The sequence below is a fragment of the Lutjanus erythropterus genome, chromosome 9 (genome assembly GCF_056507025.1).
Source record: "Lutjanus erythropterus isolate fLutEry1 chromosome 9, fLutEry1.hap2, whole genome shotgun sequence".
Classification (NCBI taxonomy): Eukaryota; Metazoa; Chordata; class Actinopteri; order Lutjaniformes; family Lutjanidae; genus Lutjanus; species Lutjanus erythropterus.
In genome coordinates, this window is record NC_139325.1 from 39944924 (window position 1) to 39965744 (window position 20821).

Below are 20821 nucleotides of genomic sequence, written 5' to 3' on the forward strand. Positions count from 1 at the left end.
AAAAAAATGACATGAAACCACCCTCAGACTTTAAGGTACTTTAATGATATATGGGTCTGACGCGTGAGGTGAACGGCCAGCTCTTTGTTGCGGGGAGGGGGGGCGTGTTTTGAAGTCGGGCCAATCAATTAACAGTCACTCGAAATGGAGGAGGGGAAATTCACATTTAATTGTATTCAGGCTCACAGTACAGTTGAGAAAAGGAGAAAGGGGGGGGGCTACAAAAAGAAAAAAAAAACTACAAAAACTAGGTCGGTTTGTGGTCCTTCAAACCCAGTGGTGTGATATACTGCACCCTTAAAGCTCACAGTGGTATTTATAGTGGCTCTGGAGATTTCCCTTGTAAAGCTGCAGGCTTGACCTGTAAACCAGGGCTGCCTCTCGCTCCCAGCCGCCCACTCGCCGCCCAAACCCACGCCTGTGCAGCTCACACGAGGAGCTCGCCGGTTCAGACCGGGCTGGTGACCGTGTGTGTGTGTGTGTGTGTGGATGTGTGGGAATGAGTGGAACTGGTGGAGCAGGGGGAGGGTTGCGTGAGGTTAGAGCTGTCTGTGCAAGTGGCATGGTGTGTGTGTGTGCTGTCACCAAATATGAGCATCTGTGTGTGTGTGTGGCGTAGAAGCTATTGAGGTCATCACGCACCGATTCTGGCTTCCTGCTGCAGGTATTAAGACTGAAGAATCTACTGTATTAGGTAACAGTCAGTTTGTTCATTTAACCAGAATCAGGACACCGTAGAGAGCCTGGAGACTGTGTTAAAGGGATAGTTCTGATTATTTGAAATTGAGTTGTATGAGGTACTTATCAATAGTCAGTGCTATTATCTACAGTAGTGTGTTGCTGCAGACAGGGTCAGAAGAAAAGCATATTTTAGGCACATCAGTTTAAGAGTGTACAATATTGTTAGAATATTTTCACTGCTTTACTTTGGTGTGAACAGAAGTACCCCACAGATAATTTGTTTTTGGGTCAGAAAGTTGCAAGATCAGACTGAAATCGAGCTTTACTCTCTGAAGATTTCAAAGATAATGCATTTATGGTGTGTTTCTCTGGGATGTTCTAACAAACTAGTTTCGTATATGTCACTGTGCGCCAGTGAGTCATATCGGTCTTAGAAGCTAAGGCTAGTTGCACTAAAAATTGACGTCAAAACTCAACGTGCAGGATCTGTGTTTGCAGTGATAAGAGGCCAGCAGACCAGCTGTTTGGGTCAGAGTTATAGCAGTTTATTTAAGAGACAACAAATACAAGAAAATAATTTTAAAAAATGAGTGACTGTGACAGTAGAGACGAGAGAACTTTTGCAGACAGAGACTTGGGCTGTTTTTTCATAATCCTGCTCATCGCCTCAAACACTGAGTTAAAGAAATCCTGCACATTGAATGTTGACGTCAGTTTTCAGTGCGGTTAGCTTTCTAAGGCTAGTTAGACGGTATTTAAGAAACTGTATTGCCAAAGTAAAGGCAGTAAAGTGGTAAAAATATTCTAAATACAGCACACACTCAAACTGATATTGATTTTTTTAGGTAGACCTTCTTCATGTGGCTAAAATTAAATTTTTCTGCTGACCCTGTTTGCAGCAGTACAATGTGCCTGCAGCTTCTGTGCTTGTACTCGTCTCTGCCTCTTCAATCCGGCACGCTGACCACCATCTACTGCAGCTAATACAATGATTATGAATAATAACCTCATACAACCACACTTCAAAAAATCCTAACTATCCTTTCAACACACTCCTATTAGCCACACTAACCTTCTTTTATAGGATGGTGCTCAGCAGTCAAAATTAGACCTGCAAAAATCTAAAATACATATTTCTACCTGTAGCGCTGTTTGTGGTTGTGTGAGTGCGTTGCCAAGGTTCGGAGAAGTTGGCCGTAGAGATGTCTGCCTTCACTCGAATATAATGGAACTAGATTGCACTCAACATGTGGTGCTCGAAATGCCAAAACAAAATCCATTTGAAAAACTCAACAGCAGCGTCTCTTCATGACCTGGTTACTCAAGATAATCCACAGACCTTGCTGTGAGCAGTTTTACGCATGTAAGAACAATATTCATAGTTCCTGAAACTACTCACAAAGGGCATTGTTTGAGGATCTTCAGTATGGCTGCCAGATGATGAATTATGTCACCTAGATTTTAACCTCTTTAGTCTGCATGTGGAGTTTACAAAATAACAGGAACTAAAATGACTTAAATCAGCACCTTTCTGACAATGTGTGAACAACAAAGTAACTTCAGAAACAGGTTTTATTGCAGGGCTGCATTATAATGTCTGCTGTTATTTGGTCCACCCCCTGTCTCTGTGTGTGTCCACATACACACGTATTTCTGTGTGTTGAGTTTCGGGAGCAGGGGCTCGTGGAGGGCTTTAATGATGTAACACATGGTTGTATTACTGTGTGGGCCTCTGGTTTGCCTGCAGGCAGGGAGACATGCTGCGGAGCAGAACAGAGACGCTGTATATCCCCGAGTAATTAAGCAGCTCTTCTCTCAAAACGGCCACTAACTGCTGGTGAAGTCACAGTAATTTTAGAGGAGAGCTCATAAAAATACACCTGTCTTTGGTTGAGAGAGCGAGCGTCTTAGGGTCTCTTGTTTGCCTGAATAGAAACTATTTTAGTTTCAAGGCAAGATACTACTTTTTTTATGTGCTGGTCAGTTTTTAGATTTGAGATTTTTAGATTTTACTTCTGTCACCTCCATCACATCTTCTGTCAGACCAGTGGAAAGAAAAACATCCAAAATACACATTAAGGTGTTTATTTTTATTTTACTACACTTTGTCAATTTAGGTATGTAGATTTCTCCTTAAATCATCAAAAGTTAGCATTAGAAAATGTCTCATTTATATATTTGAAATAAAATTTAAGAAAACTTGTCTTAATGTAAGTTATCAAGCAGGGCCGTGGACGACTAGGATTTTTTCTCTTCTGGTGCTAAGGGGGGATCTTGACCAATTTTTAGGCTGCTAAGGAAACAGTCGATTCTCATGACTTCAGAGTTCATTAGTATAAAATGTAGTAGTTTTTTTGTTGATTTTGGACAAAGAATATTCAACAAAATCACCATGAGCCTAATGCAGTTGACCACAGCACAGCCGAAATTGATAAAACAATCCATTTCAAATGCAGCAACAACAAGAAATGCATTAATTCCATATGCATAATCAGACAACTGTTGCATTGGTGATCATTTTTCAGATGAAATGGCTTTTACAACATCAGAAATTAAATTAATGACATCTAAAGTGCAGCCAAAACAAGAAGTGCAATGCATTAAGCCTTCATGCCCGCTACTTGTTCACACGAACTGGCTGTCATCACAGTTTTAGTGACGATAGCCACAAAGCATCAGGCCGCCGATACACATCTGTCCTGCTGTGCATTGGTTATAATGTTGAGATTAAATGTCTATCACACCATCAGAAATGAAAATAATGGTATTTACAGTGCAGCCAAAACAAGATGACATAAAATGAGATGAAGAAGGTTGTTAACTTTTACACAGTACATAGTTCTTTATTTTGAAATTTAAAAAAATACCAGAATTAAAGGGGCTTAACTGGGGTTACGCAGATTTGTGTCATGGTTATAGCATCTTATAGCACACGCCTGCTGGGGAATGTTTCATTGTGGTTAAAAATTTTGCCCCATTCCCCTGCAGTGTCTCTCCTTAACTTTACAGCAGAAAGAAACTTAACTTATGTCAGTTTTCCTTTTTTATAGTCTGTAGTTTGTAGTAGCGAAAAAAAACAACCAAATGAATAATAAAAAGCCTGAGAAGTTTTTAACGTCGCCTACTGCTCTTTTATTTTACAGTATGACTGAGACGTGTCCTTAATAAAGTTCAAGAAGTGATATATTGGCTCATATGAGTTTGACACTTGAGAAGCAAATCTAAATCTATGTAATCCAGTCCGATCCAAAATATGAGAAACACCAAAATAGTTTTCACACCCCGTTGGATTTTCCATCTTTTCATCTCTGTGCTGATAGTGTTTTCCAATCTTAAAAGAGTTCTTCTCTGTCAAACTTGCAAAGGAAAGATAAATGCTCCGTGGGCCAAAAGAAGAGGTCAGAACAATATTATGAAGTTCATGTCAAACAACAAAGGCTCAGCCTTGGCACAAAGTGGCTTTATCTTCAACACATCACCTGACTTGTCTGCAGAAATGTCAAACCCCACCCCCTCTTTCCTGCTATCCCTGCCCTGAGCGGGCAGATAACTCAGCAGCAGGTGAGAGGTCGGCGTTATCTGAGAGTGTTGTTTCCATCCGCCAAATCTCAGGTGTGAGAGGTCGACTGAACTTTTCTCTCTCTTTTTTTATTTTCTTTTTTTTTTTTGAAGCTGGGATGTGTGGTAGCAAGAAGCAGCGCTGAGGTTAACAGGATTGTTTGGAGCAATGGAAACTCAGTGAGCATGACATCATCTGAGAGCTCGCAGGAATGGAAAGGAAAGGAAATCTCCTCCCAGGGAGAAAATGGAGGGATTTGAAAGAGAAATGCTGGGTAGGACTGTTCCGTTGGAGTAAACAGCGGGGTGGTCGACCGTACACAGTGTGAAATATTATCACTCAATGTGCAGGGGATCGTGCCCGTCAAAGAGTAACCGCTTGGTTTATGTTGTCAAACCATTTGCCAGGTAAAGCTATGGAAATCTAACAGCAATTGGCCCTTTGGGGGTTCTCAAGCAGTATTTAGTTTGGCTTTTGTGGGGTTAGTCTCCGTGGCCAACGTTGACTTTCTTTTGAATTTGTCTTCCTATTTGTGCTTTAATTCATGGGTGAAACACAACAGTCCTCCAGTTTATGATGCGGCCCCAGAGCCAACATGTGAACCTGATTGAACCTGACGATAGCTGCTCTGGTATTTTCTTCTCACTGTTATTCCTCTCTCCTTTAAAAATGCACATAAAGCTGATTTCACAGACGCGTATCGCCAATTTCCAAAGACGTCGGCTCAAAAAATTCAAAACGTAACAAATGATAAAAGACTTTCATAAAGTTTAAATATAAATAAGTCAAAGGGTTTTACCGTAAAATCTATCAGAGTAATTCTTGAAGAAAGCTTAACATATTCATTTAGCGATCTTTATTGCAGTGAGAGCTTTCATCACTCTCCGCTCAGTTTATTAATCGCCCCCTCCGCCACGCTCATTGGCTTACTGGCTAACAATCACACGTCTGATATCGTAGTAAAATGAAATTCTTCACGGTCCTTTTTTAACAATAGTTCAAGCCACAGTATCTTGACTGAAGTGAGCTGGAAAATGTCTCCAGCTGCCAGCATCTATGAGCAGCCTGGGGGTTACAAGATTTCAGATCTAAGATTGCAAAATTGGGAATAGCCACTGTCACACAGAGAGTGATATACTGTAAGCTTATTCCACGCTGTCCAACTGCGTCACAGCTCCACCAATTCATATTTTCTTACACGGATAAAGAATCAGTAAAAAGATCTAATGAGAAGGTCACATTTTTCTCGGGAGAGGATAGGGATTGATCAGACCTGCGATCACCTGATACATGATCTAATTTCAGGTTATTGGCTGATAAAAAGTCCCAAGCCTGTGATCGTCCGCCTCCTGTCCACATGTCGAGGTGTCCTTCAGCAAGACACTGAACCCCAACAGCTCCTGATGGTTGAGCCACAGCTCTCAGTGTGAAAAAGAGGCAAACTGTAAAACACTTTGAATAAAAGCTCTGTGTGAATTTTCTCCATGGACTATTTTATGGGAGAAACACCAAATTTTACTGGGACTCTAATTAAAACATAACATTTAGACTGGATCAGTCACTCAAATCTTAATGAGCATATCAGCTATCAGGCTTCTTCCATTGACTGCTGGGATTTGTTTGGTGTTGTTTTTTTTTTGGGGGGGGGGGGGGGGGGGGCAAATTTTGTTATTTCATTTTTCTAATTTGATGGTCTGCCTCAGCAGAACGAGGAAAGAGCCAAAATACCAGCAGCAGCTGAGAGAGGCAGAGCGTAAACGGTGTGTAGAGCAAAAAATATTTTCACATCTATCTCACATCTTATTTCAACCAAACTAGATTTGGTGATTGGTCAGTTTTGTTGAGTTTTATTTTATTTATGACGAGTTTGAATAAAGTGAGTTAAACGATGAGTTGGCATGACACTTAAGCTCATCTTAGTTCTTGAATTCAGAAAGTGTTCAGTTGTATTTTTCTGTTTATTTAGGAAAGTATTAGAAGGAATATGTCCTTTCTTGCTCTCTGCTTGTATATCGGCCAGTTGGAATATTTTAGCACATTGCCCAACCCTTGTATCTGTTACTGATCCAGTGTTTCTATTGTTTTTTTTTTTTTCCTGAAAGATACCTCCCCCTCTCAGAGACCTCCATCGCACAGACGTGTATTTCTTTTTGGAGTTTGATGTGGATCTCCTGTAGACTTTTATTTGTCCTTCTCTGCCTTTTAAAACATATCCTTAAACCACATTTAAAGACGGCATCGACTCCACAAACTTGCACAAGCGCCCACAATTAGGTAATTTTGGCTGGCTGAACATTTGAAACTTGTCGGTCTACAGCCGTGCTGACTGCACTCGCTGTCGATGATTGCCTTGTTGATCTATGGTCCTTCACTACCGCCGGACTCAATCAATTCCTCTTCCTCCTCTTTGCAAAAAACACAACAATCAGATTTCAGACATACTTTTAAAGATGAGAAGAACAAGGAGGAAAGTGGAAAACAACACACACGTTGTTCAGCAGTGACATGCAAAGGTTTTAACAAAAGAAACGGTGCAGCTGTTCCTGCTCTCTTCTTCAACAGAGGCCTTTCAGTGTGCCTGCTGTGGACGGCAACTGCTTTACCGTGTATGTATGCACACATTAATTGTTAAAGGGATAGTTTGGATCATCAAAAAATAGGTCCACCTGGGGTGCCCCTGTAGCTCAGTTGCAAGAGTATACACCCCTTATGCCAAAATGCCAAAATGTCCACTTGTACATTGACACTTAAAAATATCAATGTCAGTTTAAGTGTTGATATTTGGAATATTTGGAATATTTTCAATGCTTGTCTTTGTCTTCAGACAGCCTTCTCTTACGGTAAACTGCCATCGTGTGAGCCAAATATTGCTCACTTCAAGCCAACCAAACTCCATAGGCAGAATCATTAATTTTACATCAGAACAGCAGAACATGGGAGTTGCTGGTCTATCGCTGCCTCGCCCTGTTAGTTTGTGTTATTGTGTGGCTTCGGTGTTTTAAAAGGGTAGTTTGGGTTCACCAAAGTTACATATTAACACAAACAAACTAATGTATCGAGGCAGTGGTCAACCAGCAGTTCCTGTGTTCTGCAAATAAAATTACTGCTTTTGCCCATGGAGTTTGGTTGGTTTGGAGAGACTGATGTTTAGCTTATATAACAGCGGTTTCTCATCAGAAAAGACTGTCTGACAGCAAAGTAAAGCAGTGAAGATATTCTAAATTTAATGTTCACTTAAACTGATATTGATTTGTTTAGGTGGACCTGGTTCTACCTGACTGCTCAAGACCCTGACCTCTGATTCTCCAGGGCTTTGAGTTCAGGTTCACAGGCATCTAAAAGTGATCTGTCATAGATGACACAGGCCTTCAGCTGTTCCTGGGCGCGGAAATCATTTTATTTGTGAAGCAATAATATGAGCTCCCGAGGTTACATCCTCACGCTGCCTCCTGTCCTCTCTGTTTGATGGTCTCTTGTTGGTCATATCCCGTGAACCTTATATTCTACCTGACAGCTCCAGACCTTATTCTCCCTCAGACATCCTTTTCTTCTTGAAGCAGAAGCTCAGTTTCTTTATGCACAGCAACCCTGTGGCCACTGTGTCTGCCTTCTCAGCCTTGTGGGCTGAATTATTGTCTTTGGCGCTAGTTTTCTTCTTTAACAAGTTTATCTGATCCTGTTTCAGACTTTGCCTTTCATTGCTTTAGTCAAATAAACTTTAATTGGGCAGTAGATCTTCATTTAGTGTGTTTGTTGTTGTGCTAACACCTTGAAACAAGCTGGCAGAGATCGGACATTTTTTCTCATTGTTGAGCTGATTACTGCCGTACCACTTGTGTTGCATTACTAATTGGCGACGTTGATTACTGCCTCTTTGGACTGGCAGGAACACAGAATTGCTTCAAGAACAGTTGGCCCCAAACTGCACAGTAGGTATGAGAAACAGAGGGTGATTTTCATAAGTATCAGTGGGTGGATGGAAGAAGTCGGGGTAAAGATACACCTCGACTGCGAGTGTGTGGCCCAGAATTCTTTTGGGCTGGTGGTGAACCGCAAAGCCCGTATCCATGCTGCCAGTTAGTCTCCTCTTTTGTCTCATAGTGATACACTTGTAAGGGCATAAAATGTTTTTTAAAGTTTGGATTATGTGATGCAGGGTCGTATGAGGTAGGCATCCCCAGTTTGGAGAAGCAGAGAGGGGCACCAGCACAGAAGCTAAGCAATAAACTGCTGTGGACAGGGTCAGCACCAAAAAAAATGTAATTTAGCCATTTAAAAAGGTTCACCTAAAAAAAATTATATCAGTTTAAGTGTAAACTATATTTCTAACCTTTTCACAGCTTTACTTTGCCATCAGACAGCTTTTTCTGACAGGAAACTGCCAAATATCAGTCACTCCAAACCAACCAAATTCCATAGGCGAAATTAGTCATTTTACCTCGCTGCATACAGGAGTAGGTAGTCTACTGCTGCCTCAATCTTTTAGTTTGTTTGTGTTATTGTGTAACTTTTGTGAATCTAAACTATCCTTCTAAAACACCAAACTCACACAATAAAATCAGCAAACTAACAGATTGTGGCAGAAGTAGACCAGCAACCCCCGTGTTCAATGAGGTAAAATTACAGATTTTGCCTATGGAGTTTGGTTCATTTGGAGAGAGCAATATTCGTCTTAAATAACAGTGGTTTCCTGTCAGAAAACGGCATCTGACGTTAAAGTAAAGTGATGAAAATATTCAAAACATAGTGTGCACTTAAAATTACATTCATTTTTTTTTAGGTGGATCTCTTTGAAGCGGCTAAAATACCTTTTGTTGCTGACCCTGTCCAGGCCCTCAGACACTCATTCATCTTGACTTCTTCTCTATGTAAATACAAACACAAGGCTTTCACCCCCCCCCCCCCTTCCTGGACGTCTGCCCGCTGCTCTGCCTTCCAAATTTCTGCAGACTAGCGCGCTCTTTAGCAAAGAGTCCGACAGCGTGGCCACCCAGGGAACTGTGGTTAATGATGAGGTGAGGACTACTCTTATTGAGGCTGAAGTGGTGCCAAGCTGCTGCGGTCTGATGTGAATTACACAGATATGAAATAGGCTACTCTCTGGGAATTGTCTCATGTTTTCAATGAGGCATAACCGTCTATATGAGTCGCTGTTGACCTTACACGTGACCCTCTAACAGACAAATGGGAACAAACACCAGATATGAAAAGGAAAACATCTAAACAACTGTATCATTCTGAACTGGCGTATCATCAGACCACTTTGTGTTTTGCTACAGTTTCACCGTGCAGCAACTGCCCTTTCACATGTGTTTTGTCTGGCTGCACCGTGTGTGTGTGTGTGTGTGTGTGTGTTTGTGCGTGGGAGTGTTACGGTGGTATTTCTCATGGCTGTGCTACAGAGCAGGCGCTCCACTGACTCTCTGGTGGGACATTAACCTGCTCGGCGTATCCTTCCTGAGTCTGCTCAAACAACCCGAGCACAGAGACCGTATATCTGCTCATAATGAATGGACAGGAAGTTCTGTGTGTGTGTGTGTGTGTGTGTGGGTGTGGGTGGGTGTGTGTGTAGGTGCACACACACAGATGTGTATGTGTGTCATGTCACGTTCTTGCATCCTTCACCCAGCCTTTCAACTTTAATTTAAACTGATAGTCCAATCAAAAATGGGTATTCTGGATTTTTGCGGCACCTGTAGTGCTGTGCGATCCATCTAGATGTGAGTTGCTGAGATTTTGAGATATCATAGAAATGATTGCCTTCTCTCCAACATAATGGAACATGAAGGAAGTTGTTTTGTGGTGTTCAGAGACTAAAAATAACAGCAACAACACCAGTGTCTCCAGAAATCACAGCCCTGTTGCTCAAGATATTTTACAGTCCTTGTTGCAAACACTTTCATGTAGGAACTACTTTCTTTTTCAGAGAAACAAATCAGTTCTGGTAGATTCCACTGCAGACAGAAAATAGTTCCAGTTAGGGCTGTGATGGTATGGATTTTTTTCTTACGGCAATTAGTGTGTCAGTTAATAAACGCTGCAGCCTCCCAAGACCAAGAAAAGTCTCATCTATTGTTTCCTAACTGCTGGAAAAGTGACAGGGCCAGCCCAGAAGTAATCTGAGCAGCAAAGGCTAATGTTAAGCTAATGCTAATGCTAGCGCTGTACCTTTAAAGGTGCAAACAAATCCCTCTCAGAAGCTTTGTAATCCAGCCTTGAACTGCAGTTTTCTTTTGGGAGACGTGGTAATATATAAATCCATAAATATAAATCCAACACTGAATGTAGTCTGTGATTATTTTTCCTGTATTTAAAACAGCTGTTGTTAGGATGTTGTTAGCTGCCCACTGGAAATCCCAAGATGCCGTGGGTTGAGTCTGTTCCAAATCTGTTCCAGATAGATGAGTATTTATTGGCAGCATATGGCAGAAATGAAATATAATATTCATAAGTATGTTTTCATCAGTGTATAATCACCCGATAAATGGAATTGTGTTTTTGTTACCTTAGAATGAGCCATTTATGTCTACAGAGGGTGTGGGTCTTCTTCCATGCAGGTCGCCATGTTGCACTGCCGTGTTTCTACAGTAGCCCAGAACAGACAAACCAAACACTGGCTCAAGATACGGCCTTTCACTTTTTGCCCAAGTTTCACCGCCATCAAAGGTTCTCTGACACACTTGGAGGAGAGAAGAGTGAGATGATGTGTTTGCAGTCTGCAAGCTCACTGCTAGATGCCTCTTAATCATGCACACTGATCCTTGAAACATGTTTTTGCTGAAAATAGTGGGATTTGTCTTAAAATGAGGAAGTCAGTTTAAACAGATTTCATCCCATGTTGCCATGAAAAATCTTTGTTAGTTTCCTTTACCTTAACAGTAGAGGTAGAGGGTAGGATATGAGGAGCTCTGGAAACAAAAAGTAAAAAGGAAACTGGTGAAAAAATGTCTGTATTAGACATTGAAGGATGACACAGTATTAGCAGTTATTTTCTATGGTTTATTTTCACCAGTTTAACAATGTCCTGATGCAGCAAACTCCACCCACTCCGGCTCTGCAGCCAGGTTAAAACAAAAACCTTCAGCATTATTTTCCGATACAGTTCAGTCCAGGTCTGGTGGACTGTAGGCAGCCATATGGAGCAGGAGCTCTGGAAACATCCCATTACAGGTCATATATCACACGTCTGACAGCAGCCATTCTGCCTTGTTTTCATTTCAATCACGAGTGCAGCTGCAGCGGAGAACAGCGAGGCTCTGCCATGTTAACCCACTGAGGGCTGCAAGATACCAAAATGCACCCCGGGGTGTTTAATGTAGTATCTCCTTTTGCTTTATATCCGTCAACAGCACACAGAGTGACTCAGTGTAGAGTTCACCATGTTGTTCTGAAGGTTAATACAGAGCCGCAGATAACAGAAGTTTAAGTTTTGATCATGTTTTAACCGTTAAAGGTTTTATTCTTCTCTGGCTGATCTAGAATCATGTTGACATCATCTTGAGACATTAAAACTCAAGGACATTTTTCAGATGAAGCAGCTATTTAACAATTTAAACTAGTATTTTTATATGTAAAGTGTAACTTCACCCGGCAGGTGTGAGCCTAAATCAACCCACTGCATAATTTTGACAAATTCTGAGAGTGGCTGAGAGATGTCAGTGCCAATGTCAGCACTGGACTTGAAAGGTTCAGGATGATTTAAAACAGTAGACGGTTTGAGCCATTTTCAACACAAGAAATGCCAAAAAATTTGGTTAAGAAATGTCAGGATTAACACCAGCACATCACAGTACAGTCATATCATTTAGTTTACAGCTCAAGAAACATGTTTGATTGTGCATTACCTCTTTAACCATGTTTAATTTTGGATTTAGGACATCTGAATGTCACAGTTGTAAAATGCTATAGACGTGTAAAGCCCATCGAATTTAAGATTTGAATGTGCATTGTGCAATTAGAAACACAACTGTAGAAATGAGCCTGTGTGTCTGTGAGTCTTAGGACAAAACTGCAGGATTTACTTTTTAGATGCAGAGCAGACCAGGTGAACACAACCGACATCCCGCGTCCTCCTGCATCACTGAGCTGACTGAACAACAAGCATTCTGATTGGCTGGCTGCAAACAGTAATCTTAGATCTGTGGCTTAAAAATAAAACTAAAATGTAATCAAAACGTCACCCACATTAACATCCTTGTTAATAAAAAGTTTCTGCACTGAAAGAGCAAATAACTCCACACACCAATTCATCTTTTCTTCCTGTTTGTGTTTCTTAACATCAGCCTGACATCTGCACACAGCTGGCTCGCTAACATAAACTACCTGACTACATGACAGGGACAGACGTTATCCACCAAGGCATCACCTCTTGTGATCAGACATGATACCTCATCAATAAATACAAGGGAAAACTCAAATTAGAGCCTTTTTTGTGTCATTCCCTCCTGTATATGCAACTGATTTTTAAGAAGAAAGTCAATGACAACAACATAAGCCATAAAATGTCCAAGTGAAACAGGATAGGCAGGTTGGACACTGACTGAAACTTTTAAAAGCAGATGTGTCATAACTCGACGTACCATGCTGTTGTTAGCTAGCCAAGTAATTAATCTTAGCTCTGTGATGCTAAAAGTTGAGGATTAAATGATGGCTGGATGTCATGACGTTATTGGTTTGTTCAAGCAAGTTCAGCTTTACAGGAAGAAAACATGATTTGGTTTTGAGATAAGTGAAAGCATCTTTCATTCTTCTTCTTGACCTTAAATTAAGATACCTAGCGACAGTTAGCCGGTTACATGTAGTCACCATGGTCCTGCAGGTGTGCGTATAGTGCATCATGTCACCGTGATTTTTACTTTACTATCGTGGCTCAAGTCCTGTAATGTAGCCAGCTGTTTTCTATTTTATTACATCTGGATGAAACCAAACTTTTTCTTCACATCATAATGACTCTGACTATATTTTTCTCTTATACTCAGTTGAATTGTTTCGTGATATGTAGCCCTAGATGCTAACCACAAATGGGATAAAATGTGTGAAGTTGAGCCCAAGTTCTGCAGCAGAGGACATCCCAGCATGCCTTGGGAATTCCATTCCTGTTAGATGATCCTGCACCGTACAGTTTAATCCACCGCCATCACGCAGTGCCAGTGCAGACAGAAGTGTGTCTTTGATGGACTGAGGCAGACAGTGAAGACCGGGGTATCAGAGGATGTGTAGCCTCTCTTTCTTTCTTTCTTTTACTGTCCATAACTACAATCTGTCCCCAACATTAAGCAGACCGTAGTTGCCATGTGCAGATACAGAGAGTGAGAATTTCATTCATATTCTGGACTTTATATTGATGTTCTTGTGTTTTCATAAATCCTAATGACTTGGTGAACTTTAAGATAAACATTAAATTAAAACAAGAAGTTTTGGACAGTGTCGATTTCAGTGGAGCTCCGAGGACAGAGAAAGGTTTGTCTCTCCTGAGTAAATAAAGCTCAACAAAGAGGCAGAGAAATTCTCCAAAAAAACCCCACACGTCTGTGGCTTTTTGTATTACTCCTCTTAACAAAGTACCTTCTGCCCAAAACAAAGTGAGTGTGAGTCGATTTGCTGAGATCTCCACTTTGGGAGCCGCTGCTGTCTGGCCGTAGTGCTTATTTGTAGACGATCAAACCCGTTTCCTTCCACGATGTAATCTGTCCCACATGGATTTCCTACAGAGTCCATTAAAATGAAGCGTAGTGGGCCGAACAGGGAGAGATGGGAACAGAGGAAAGTAGGTGCCCTTCCTTTGCCTCAACATGCTGCTTTGATAGAAACGTCTGTCATGTTTTTCGGTCTGTCTTGAGTGAAATGTGATTTGTGAGGTTCTGCCAAGCTGCTCGATCCCAATCCGTCTCCGAGACGGACACGATGTTACATCATGTATTTTTAATCCTCCGTCTGCTTTTCCTTCAAGGAGTTTAGACATTTAGCCGTCATGTTTAACTGTGTTAATTGGATTTATCAGGTTGTGAAACAACTTTATCCAATAAGTTTGCATAGAAGCCAAATATCAATGTGATTTTTACTTTGAGTTTTATTCCTGATTTCCTTGTGAGAAACTACACTCACACAGCCTTTAGTCAACCTGTTGGAAAGGTAAATGTTACCATAAAATCAGTGAATAAAATTGCTAGTTTATTTATTTTGTTTATTTTATTTGGTATTTCTATCTAAACAACCTTTATCGGGCATATTAACACAAAAAGTTGTAAAAGGGATATTACTGAAATGCTCTTTTTATAAATGATCACACAGTAAAATTCCCGCTCATGATGAATATTGGAAATTTTTCCCGTAATTCTTGCTTTAAGCCTTTCTAATCTCTTAGAGAAAGATGTCGTCAGTACTCGATCATCTTTCACAGTCGTCCACGTGGAGGAAGAATTCAAATACTTTGCTTTTACTTTCAGTAAAATGTGTAAAAATATTCCACTGGAAATTCCTGCTTTGTTAAAGTAGGATTATATGCAAAAAGTGCATAAACTAAAAGTAGTCGCTGTAGAAATATATACATTAGTGGATTATGAACAACATGTAAAAAGCATTTTAATGTTGCAGTTGGTTGAGCTAATTTGAACTATTTCACTATTTTCTATAAATGTTCATATTTCATAAGCTCATCATGCTCATCAGAATTATAAAGTTAGAGTTATGAATATGGAAATGTGGCCGAGTGCAATATCTTAATAGCAGAACTTGTATTTTGTTAATAAAGGGGAAAATATGCGACAAAACAACATTATAATGAAGTCTCATAGTGCTGCAGAGATGCTCTGGCCTGCAGAGATCTTCTTCTCCACAGGTTTCTTTTTTCAGTGAAAATAAAAATAATAATTGCAACATTTTTTTCATATTAGCCAACTATAGGCTTAATGTAAGAAAAATGTAATGGAGTAGAAGCGTGAATTGGAGATACTGAAGCAACTCAAACTTCTACTAAAGTAAAGTATTAGAGGCTGGTTACATTCAGTCACTGGTTTTCTTGAGTTGTTTTTTTCACCAGTTGACTTAATGTTTGTGCTCCTTTGCTTGGATGATTTACGCAGCATATCTAAGATCTGAGGGACTGTTGTGGAACATGTACTGGACAAATGTCATTTTAGATAAATGAACCGGCAGCGAGCAAAACATTTTTCAGAACCTTTTCTGTTTTATTCAAGTTACACCTGTTACACATTCAGGTGTGCAGAGATGTGTATTTCAGAACAGCTTTGTGCCTTTCCACTGATGCATTTTTAAAAGGAAGATTACTAAAACATGTGTGAAGAAATACTTAGAAATGTTTGCATCACAAGATAAAATTATGAAAAGTAACCGATTGCTTTGCTGTAAGGAATCAATCACTTCTTAAAATGTTTTATGATTTTAGCTTTTTTGTTCATTGAAAAGTACTCAAATGCAAGTAAAAGTCCAGGAATATTATCTGCAAAGTTTATTTCATTTTTTTTATTTAAAAATAAGTAATCTTAATATAGTATCTTAATAAAATCTTAATAAAAGTATTAATGCCAGCATTTAAAAATAGTCTGCTGCAAGTAAAAGTCCTGCGTTTCAAATCTTACTCAAGTAAAAGTACATCATTTATAAGTACATTTATATTTTGTTTTCATAATCTCAATCTGTAAACTAAATCTGTCAGATAAATGTAGTGGAGTAAAAAGTGCAAAAATTCTCTCTAAATAGTAGTGAAGTGTATACAGTAGCATAAAATGGAAATATTCAAGTAAATTACTACCTCAGACTGCAGATATGTGCAGCAAAAGGTAGAATATTTAAATATAGTGAAGTACCACAAGTACAGCTTAGTAATTTACATTACACCACTTATTTTAATACAGTTAATGTGGAGTTTAAAACTTCAGATACATAAATGATATTTGGAGCGTGAAGTGTAGGAACTTCACGGATCAGGGACACTAAAGAATAGAGGGCGGACATGTTTTAAGTCCCCTCTTCTCCTTTTCTTTGTCTGTCGTGAAGCTTTTATTGTGTCTCAGCGGGGAGGCGGGTTTCAGAGCAGGTAGTGAGAGGTAGAAAAGCAGAGCGAGCTCTGCGCTGTGCTCTGCCCCTCTCTCTCTCTCTCTCAGAGGAAAACAGCTGCCATGTCCGCGAGGAAACGTTGCTTTTTTTCCCATCAGGCCGTTTTCTGCCTGTGATGGACAGCGGTCTGGTTTTGGCTCGGGTTGCGATGTAGGATGCAGTTTATGGGCCAGAACGCAGCGAGGGGTGGAGGCGAGGGTTGTTTCTGGCAGAGCACCCCCCCCTTTCTCTCCGGAGAGCGAGGTCGCCCATGATGGTGACCCCTCTGACCCCGTCGTGAGAGCATCAGGGGAGAAGACCTACTTCTTAACCTCCGAGCCCCTTTTTCTACATCAACCTCACTGTTTTCTTTCAATTAAGAGTTCACTTTCACTGTTTGTCTTTCTCGTAAATGATACCTGTCACACTTTTTATGTCCCGTTTTCTTTGTTTTCACTCTTCAGTAATCCATCCTGCTTCAATCAGTCTAACATTTTGCAGCAAACAATTTAGCTGATACTGTTATCCAGAGGAAGTTATGATAAGTGCAAACTCAACCAGACTCCAGAACTGATAGCAGGCAGTGTCTAGAGCTGCAACAATTGATTGATTAATGGATTAGTTATCAGCTATAAAATAATTATGAACTATTTTCATAAGTGATTAATTGGTTTGAGTAATTTTTTTGTAAATTCTCTGATTTTAGCTTCTTAAAGGTGAATATTTTCTGCATTTTTATGAATATCTTTGAGTTGCGAAGAAAACAAGACATTTAAGGACGTCACCTTGGGCTTTGGGAGACACTGATCAACATTTTTCACAGTTTTCTGACATTTTATAGACCAAAAAACAAAGTTGAGAAAATAATCAACAATGATCTGATCTGTAGTCTGGTCAGCCTTAATAACTGGCATGAAAACTCAGGGATAAATCCGGCCTTTAAGTGAATAATTTATTGGTTTTTAATCTCTAAATAATGACTAAAAATGTTAATTAATATACAAAGGAAAAAGTAAAGTTCAGGTTTCAAATTCTGCTGCTCGGTAGCAGTAATTTTCATCAACTTCTTATAATTTTTTCTCGCAAAAATACCAAAGTTTCACTGGTTCAGGCTTCCAAAAGACAAATATTTGCTGCTTTTCATAGTCCTCATAAACTGTAAATCTTTGAGTTTTGTGCTTTTAAAAAGATAAAATAAGCTATTTTTTTAAGCAACTGATTCAGAAATAATTGGCCAATTAATTGATAATGAAAAGAATTGCAAGTTACAAGCAGGTTAAAATATCTTGCCAAAACTTTGGACTTTTATTTTGTGTGACTACCAGAGCTGCAACTATTAATCGTATATTAAATGAATCGCCAGCTATTTATATAATCGATGATCAATTGGTTTGAGTCGTTTTTTTGATAAAATATGTCAACATTCTCTAACGTCAGCCTCTGAAATGTGAATACTTCCTGGTTTCAGTCGTCTGTTATGACCGTAAACTGAATATGAGGACGTCATCTTGGGATTTGGGAAACTCTGCTCAACATTTTTCACCATTTTCTGACATTTTATGGACCAAACAAGTAATCGATTAATCAAGGAAATAATCAAAGGAAGAAAAGAATTGATAATGAAAATAATCATCAGGTGGAGTCCTGGTGTCTTCCTTCCAGCTCCAGCTGTCGGCTCTTTAACACTCTCACCAACCATCTTTTCAGCAGATTTTCAACCTCGAGCTTCTGTCATCAGTTTTTGCTTAAATAACACTATAGATCAACACCTCAGCACCTTCTGAGTCTCCTCCAGGTGACACAGCCGTCATTTTGAAGGAAACACACATGAAGACATCAGATCCTAACCCTCTGTCTGTCTGTCTGTGTTGTCCAGGCCTTTGTCTCCCTCTCTCTGCTGTACTGGGCTCTGCAGAGCTTCACTCAGCTGCTCACCATCAAGAAGAAGGCCGACTGAGTCGACATGAGACCACAAGACTCAGTCATATCTTTTTTATCATAATTATCAAAATAATTCCTTGTAACACATTTTATCGCCCTTAAACACTGTGTGTAACCTCATCTGTATGTGGCATTCATTAACTTACGCACTACTTTATTTGTATAACTGGTTAAAGTTTGTTTATAACTAAAACTTTATCATGTAAATTAACCATAAGATGCTAAAGCTGCTCAACATTTTTTTATCAAAGGATATGTTTCTCATGATACATCTCTCTATTTTTAAATACCTGATTTTGTTTGTTCTAACAGAGGTACTGAACTGCTAATAGAAGTACTAATTCACATGTTTATATTTCGTCTGAGTCGCTGCGTAAATGATTTTCTTTGCCTCCACTATGCAACATATACCTTTTATTTATAAAAAAAAAGCTGCTCATTCTGATACCTGTTAATTTGACCTTTGACTTGCACAACACAGTACAGTACATTGCTTTTATTATTGCAATAAACATTTGTAATTTTGCTCCACGTCTCCATCTTTGTTTTTCTGAAAATGCAGAGAGAATATAAAAACGAACAGAAACCCTGGAGGTTGTGCAGTGTGTGTCTCAGCCTCCAGATCTTCTGTGTCAGTCAGCAGATGGTGCTGTTATCCCCCTGTCAAAAGTCTCCTTCAGATCAACATCTTGTTTATCAGTGGCACCGGAGTTCAACAAAACCTACACATCCACGTATTTGAGAGACCTTAGACGATTATTAAAGTACTCAGGTTGAGCCGACGCAAACAGGCGTCACACGAAAGGAAACAACTGCCAGAGAATCAGAGTCTGATGTGAAAAATTTACAGTTTCAGGTTTTTTGACAGCGAGAGATTTAACAAGTGCTCTACATAATGTTAAAAACCTAATATAATTGCAAGGAGAAGTGGTCAGACAGCGAAGAAAATACAAAAGAACAACATTTAAACATTTGACCAGACATAAACTGACCATGTTCATGAAGTCATATGTTCCTCCTGTTGAGTGTTTGTGACTTGACACTGAATTCTGAGCCAATTTAACTGGATTAATTTATAATCAGTGGTGGAAAGAGTACTGAAAATCTGTGCTCAAGTACAAGTACTGTTACACTGCTAAAATATTCCTTAATTAGAAGTAAAAGTACTGGTGTCAGAAAATTACTAAAGTAAAAGTACAAAGTATTAGTTACTTTCAATCCTCAATGTTACAGTTACCTCTCCAAACTAGGGTTGCCAATTTTGTGTGTTTTGCTTTACCAGTAGTTGAAAAGCTAATGATCGATTAATAATTTATCAGACACAATCATTTTCAATTTTGTCATTTTTTTGTCATTTTATGTTCCTTATTAAACAAATGTCTCAGATGAAACGAAGTTAGATGAGATGTGCTTAACTGCCACCACTATTGATTAAGTATCCATGAATACATTTTAAATTGGTAAAATTCTTAATGGCAATCAATCGATTAAAGATGAATCATTAACATCAAAACTCCAAACCTGCTGCTGCTGCAGTGTTTTCTTTTGTTTTTCATCCACATGTCCCAGTTTTCATTGGCTCGTTTGTGATTTTAAAAGTAACTAAGTACATGGCTTATTGAATACTGAAGTACAGACTCGAAAATCTACTCATAAAAGTACCCAAAAAAACTACTTAATTACAGCAATTTGAGTATTTGTAATGAGTTACTTCCACCTTTGTTTCTAAGTATATATTAATATAATAATGTATGAGATATTCTGACATTTTTCCTAGTAATTCTGTTCCATATATACAACTAATGTGCAACAATCAATATGTTTTGAGGGAAACAGAATGCTGATTGAAGTATGTTATGTATCACAATAATGAGGAAATCGAACAAAAAATGGAAATCTTGCAAATTCACTGTCCAGTTTTAATGACCACAGTATTATTCAAAAGTCAGCACCAGTACTGGGCAGTAATATATTACTGTAATATTATTACTTTTTACTTTTTGACGTAGACAGGCAGTCTGATGATGACGTGTGTGCGTGCGGCGGGTCAGAGCAGGTCACATCAGCTGTGCGCCAGAAATCTAAATGAAGGATAGAGGATGAGGGAGAGGGAGGCATATTTTCCACAGGTGGGAGTATCGTCATTATTTTGAGTTTGTTTGGCTCCTCCAGAGAGACTCTGTGGTGAAGGAATCTCATTTGAAGGCCACATTCAGAGAAGCCGACTTCGTTTCCACCACAGCAAACATCTGGACAGCTGACAAGGAAAGCTCTCTGAGTGTTAACAGTTCACTGGATCAGCAGAGAAACTCTGGAGCGCAACATGGCCTCCAACAAGGTACAAAAGTAATATAGTAATGTAACAAGGAACTTAACTAATTACTTTTGAAACCAAGTAATTTGTTTGTTTGTTTTTTTAGGAATAATTAGTAAAAAGTAACATTAGATTTAGATAGAAGTAACTTGCCACACTGGTCAGCAGTGACTTGAAACATGAGATTTATTTATTAATATTCAACTGAAATGACAATATTTCCTTCACCTTAATCAAAGTACTTTTGTTGTAGGAGTCTGGATGCCAACTGT

The 20821-nt window shown here is 39.3% G+C and overlaps 1 protein-coding gene across 1 annotated transcript in view; it reads left to right on the plus strand.

Annotated features, from left to right (window-relative positions):
- agmo (alkylglycerol monooxygenase) overlaps positions 1 to 18659 on the plus strand; it is a 65372-nt gene extending 46713 nt beyond the window's left edge. The window contains exon 13 of the mRNA XM_084727587.1: positions 18171 to 18659. Coding sequence (XP_084583713.1) covers positions 18171 to 18251 — 81 coding nt within the window. The 3' untranslated portion in view covers positions 18252 to 18659. The remainder of the gene's footprint in view (positions 1 to 18170) is intronic.
- Positions 18660 to 20821: the final 2162 nt, after the last annotated feature.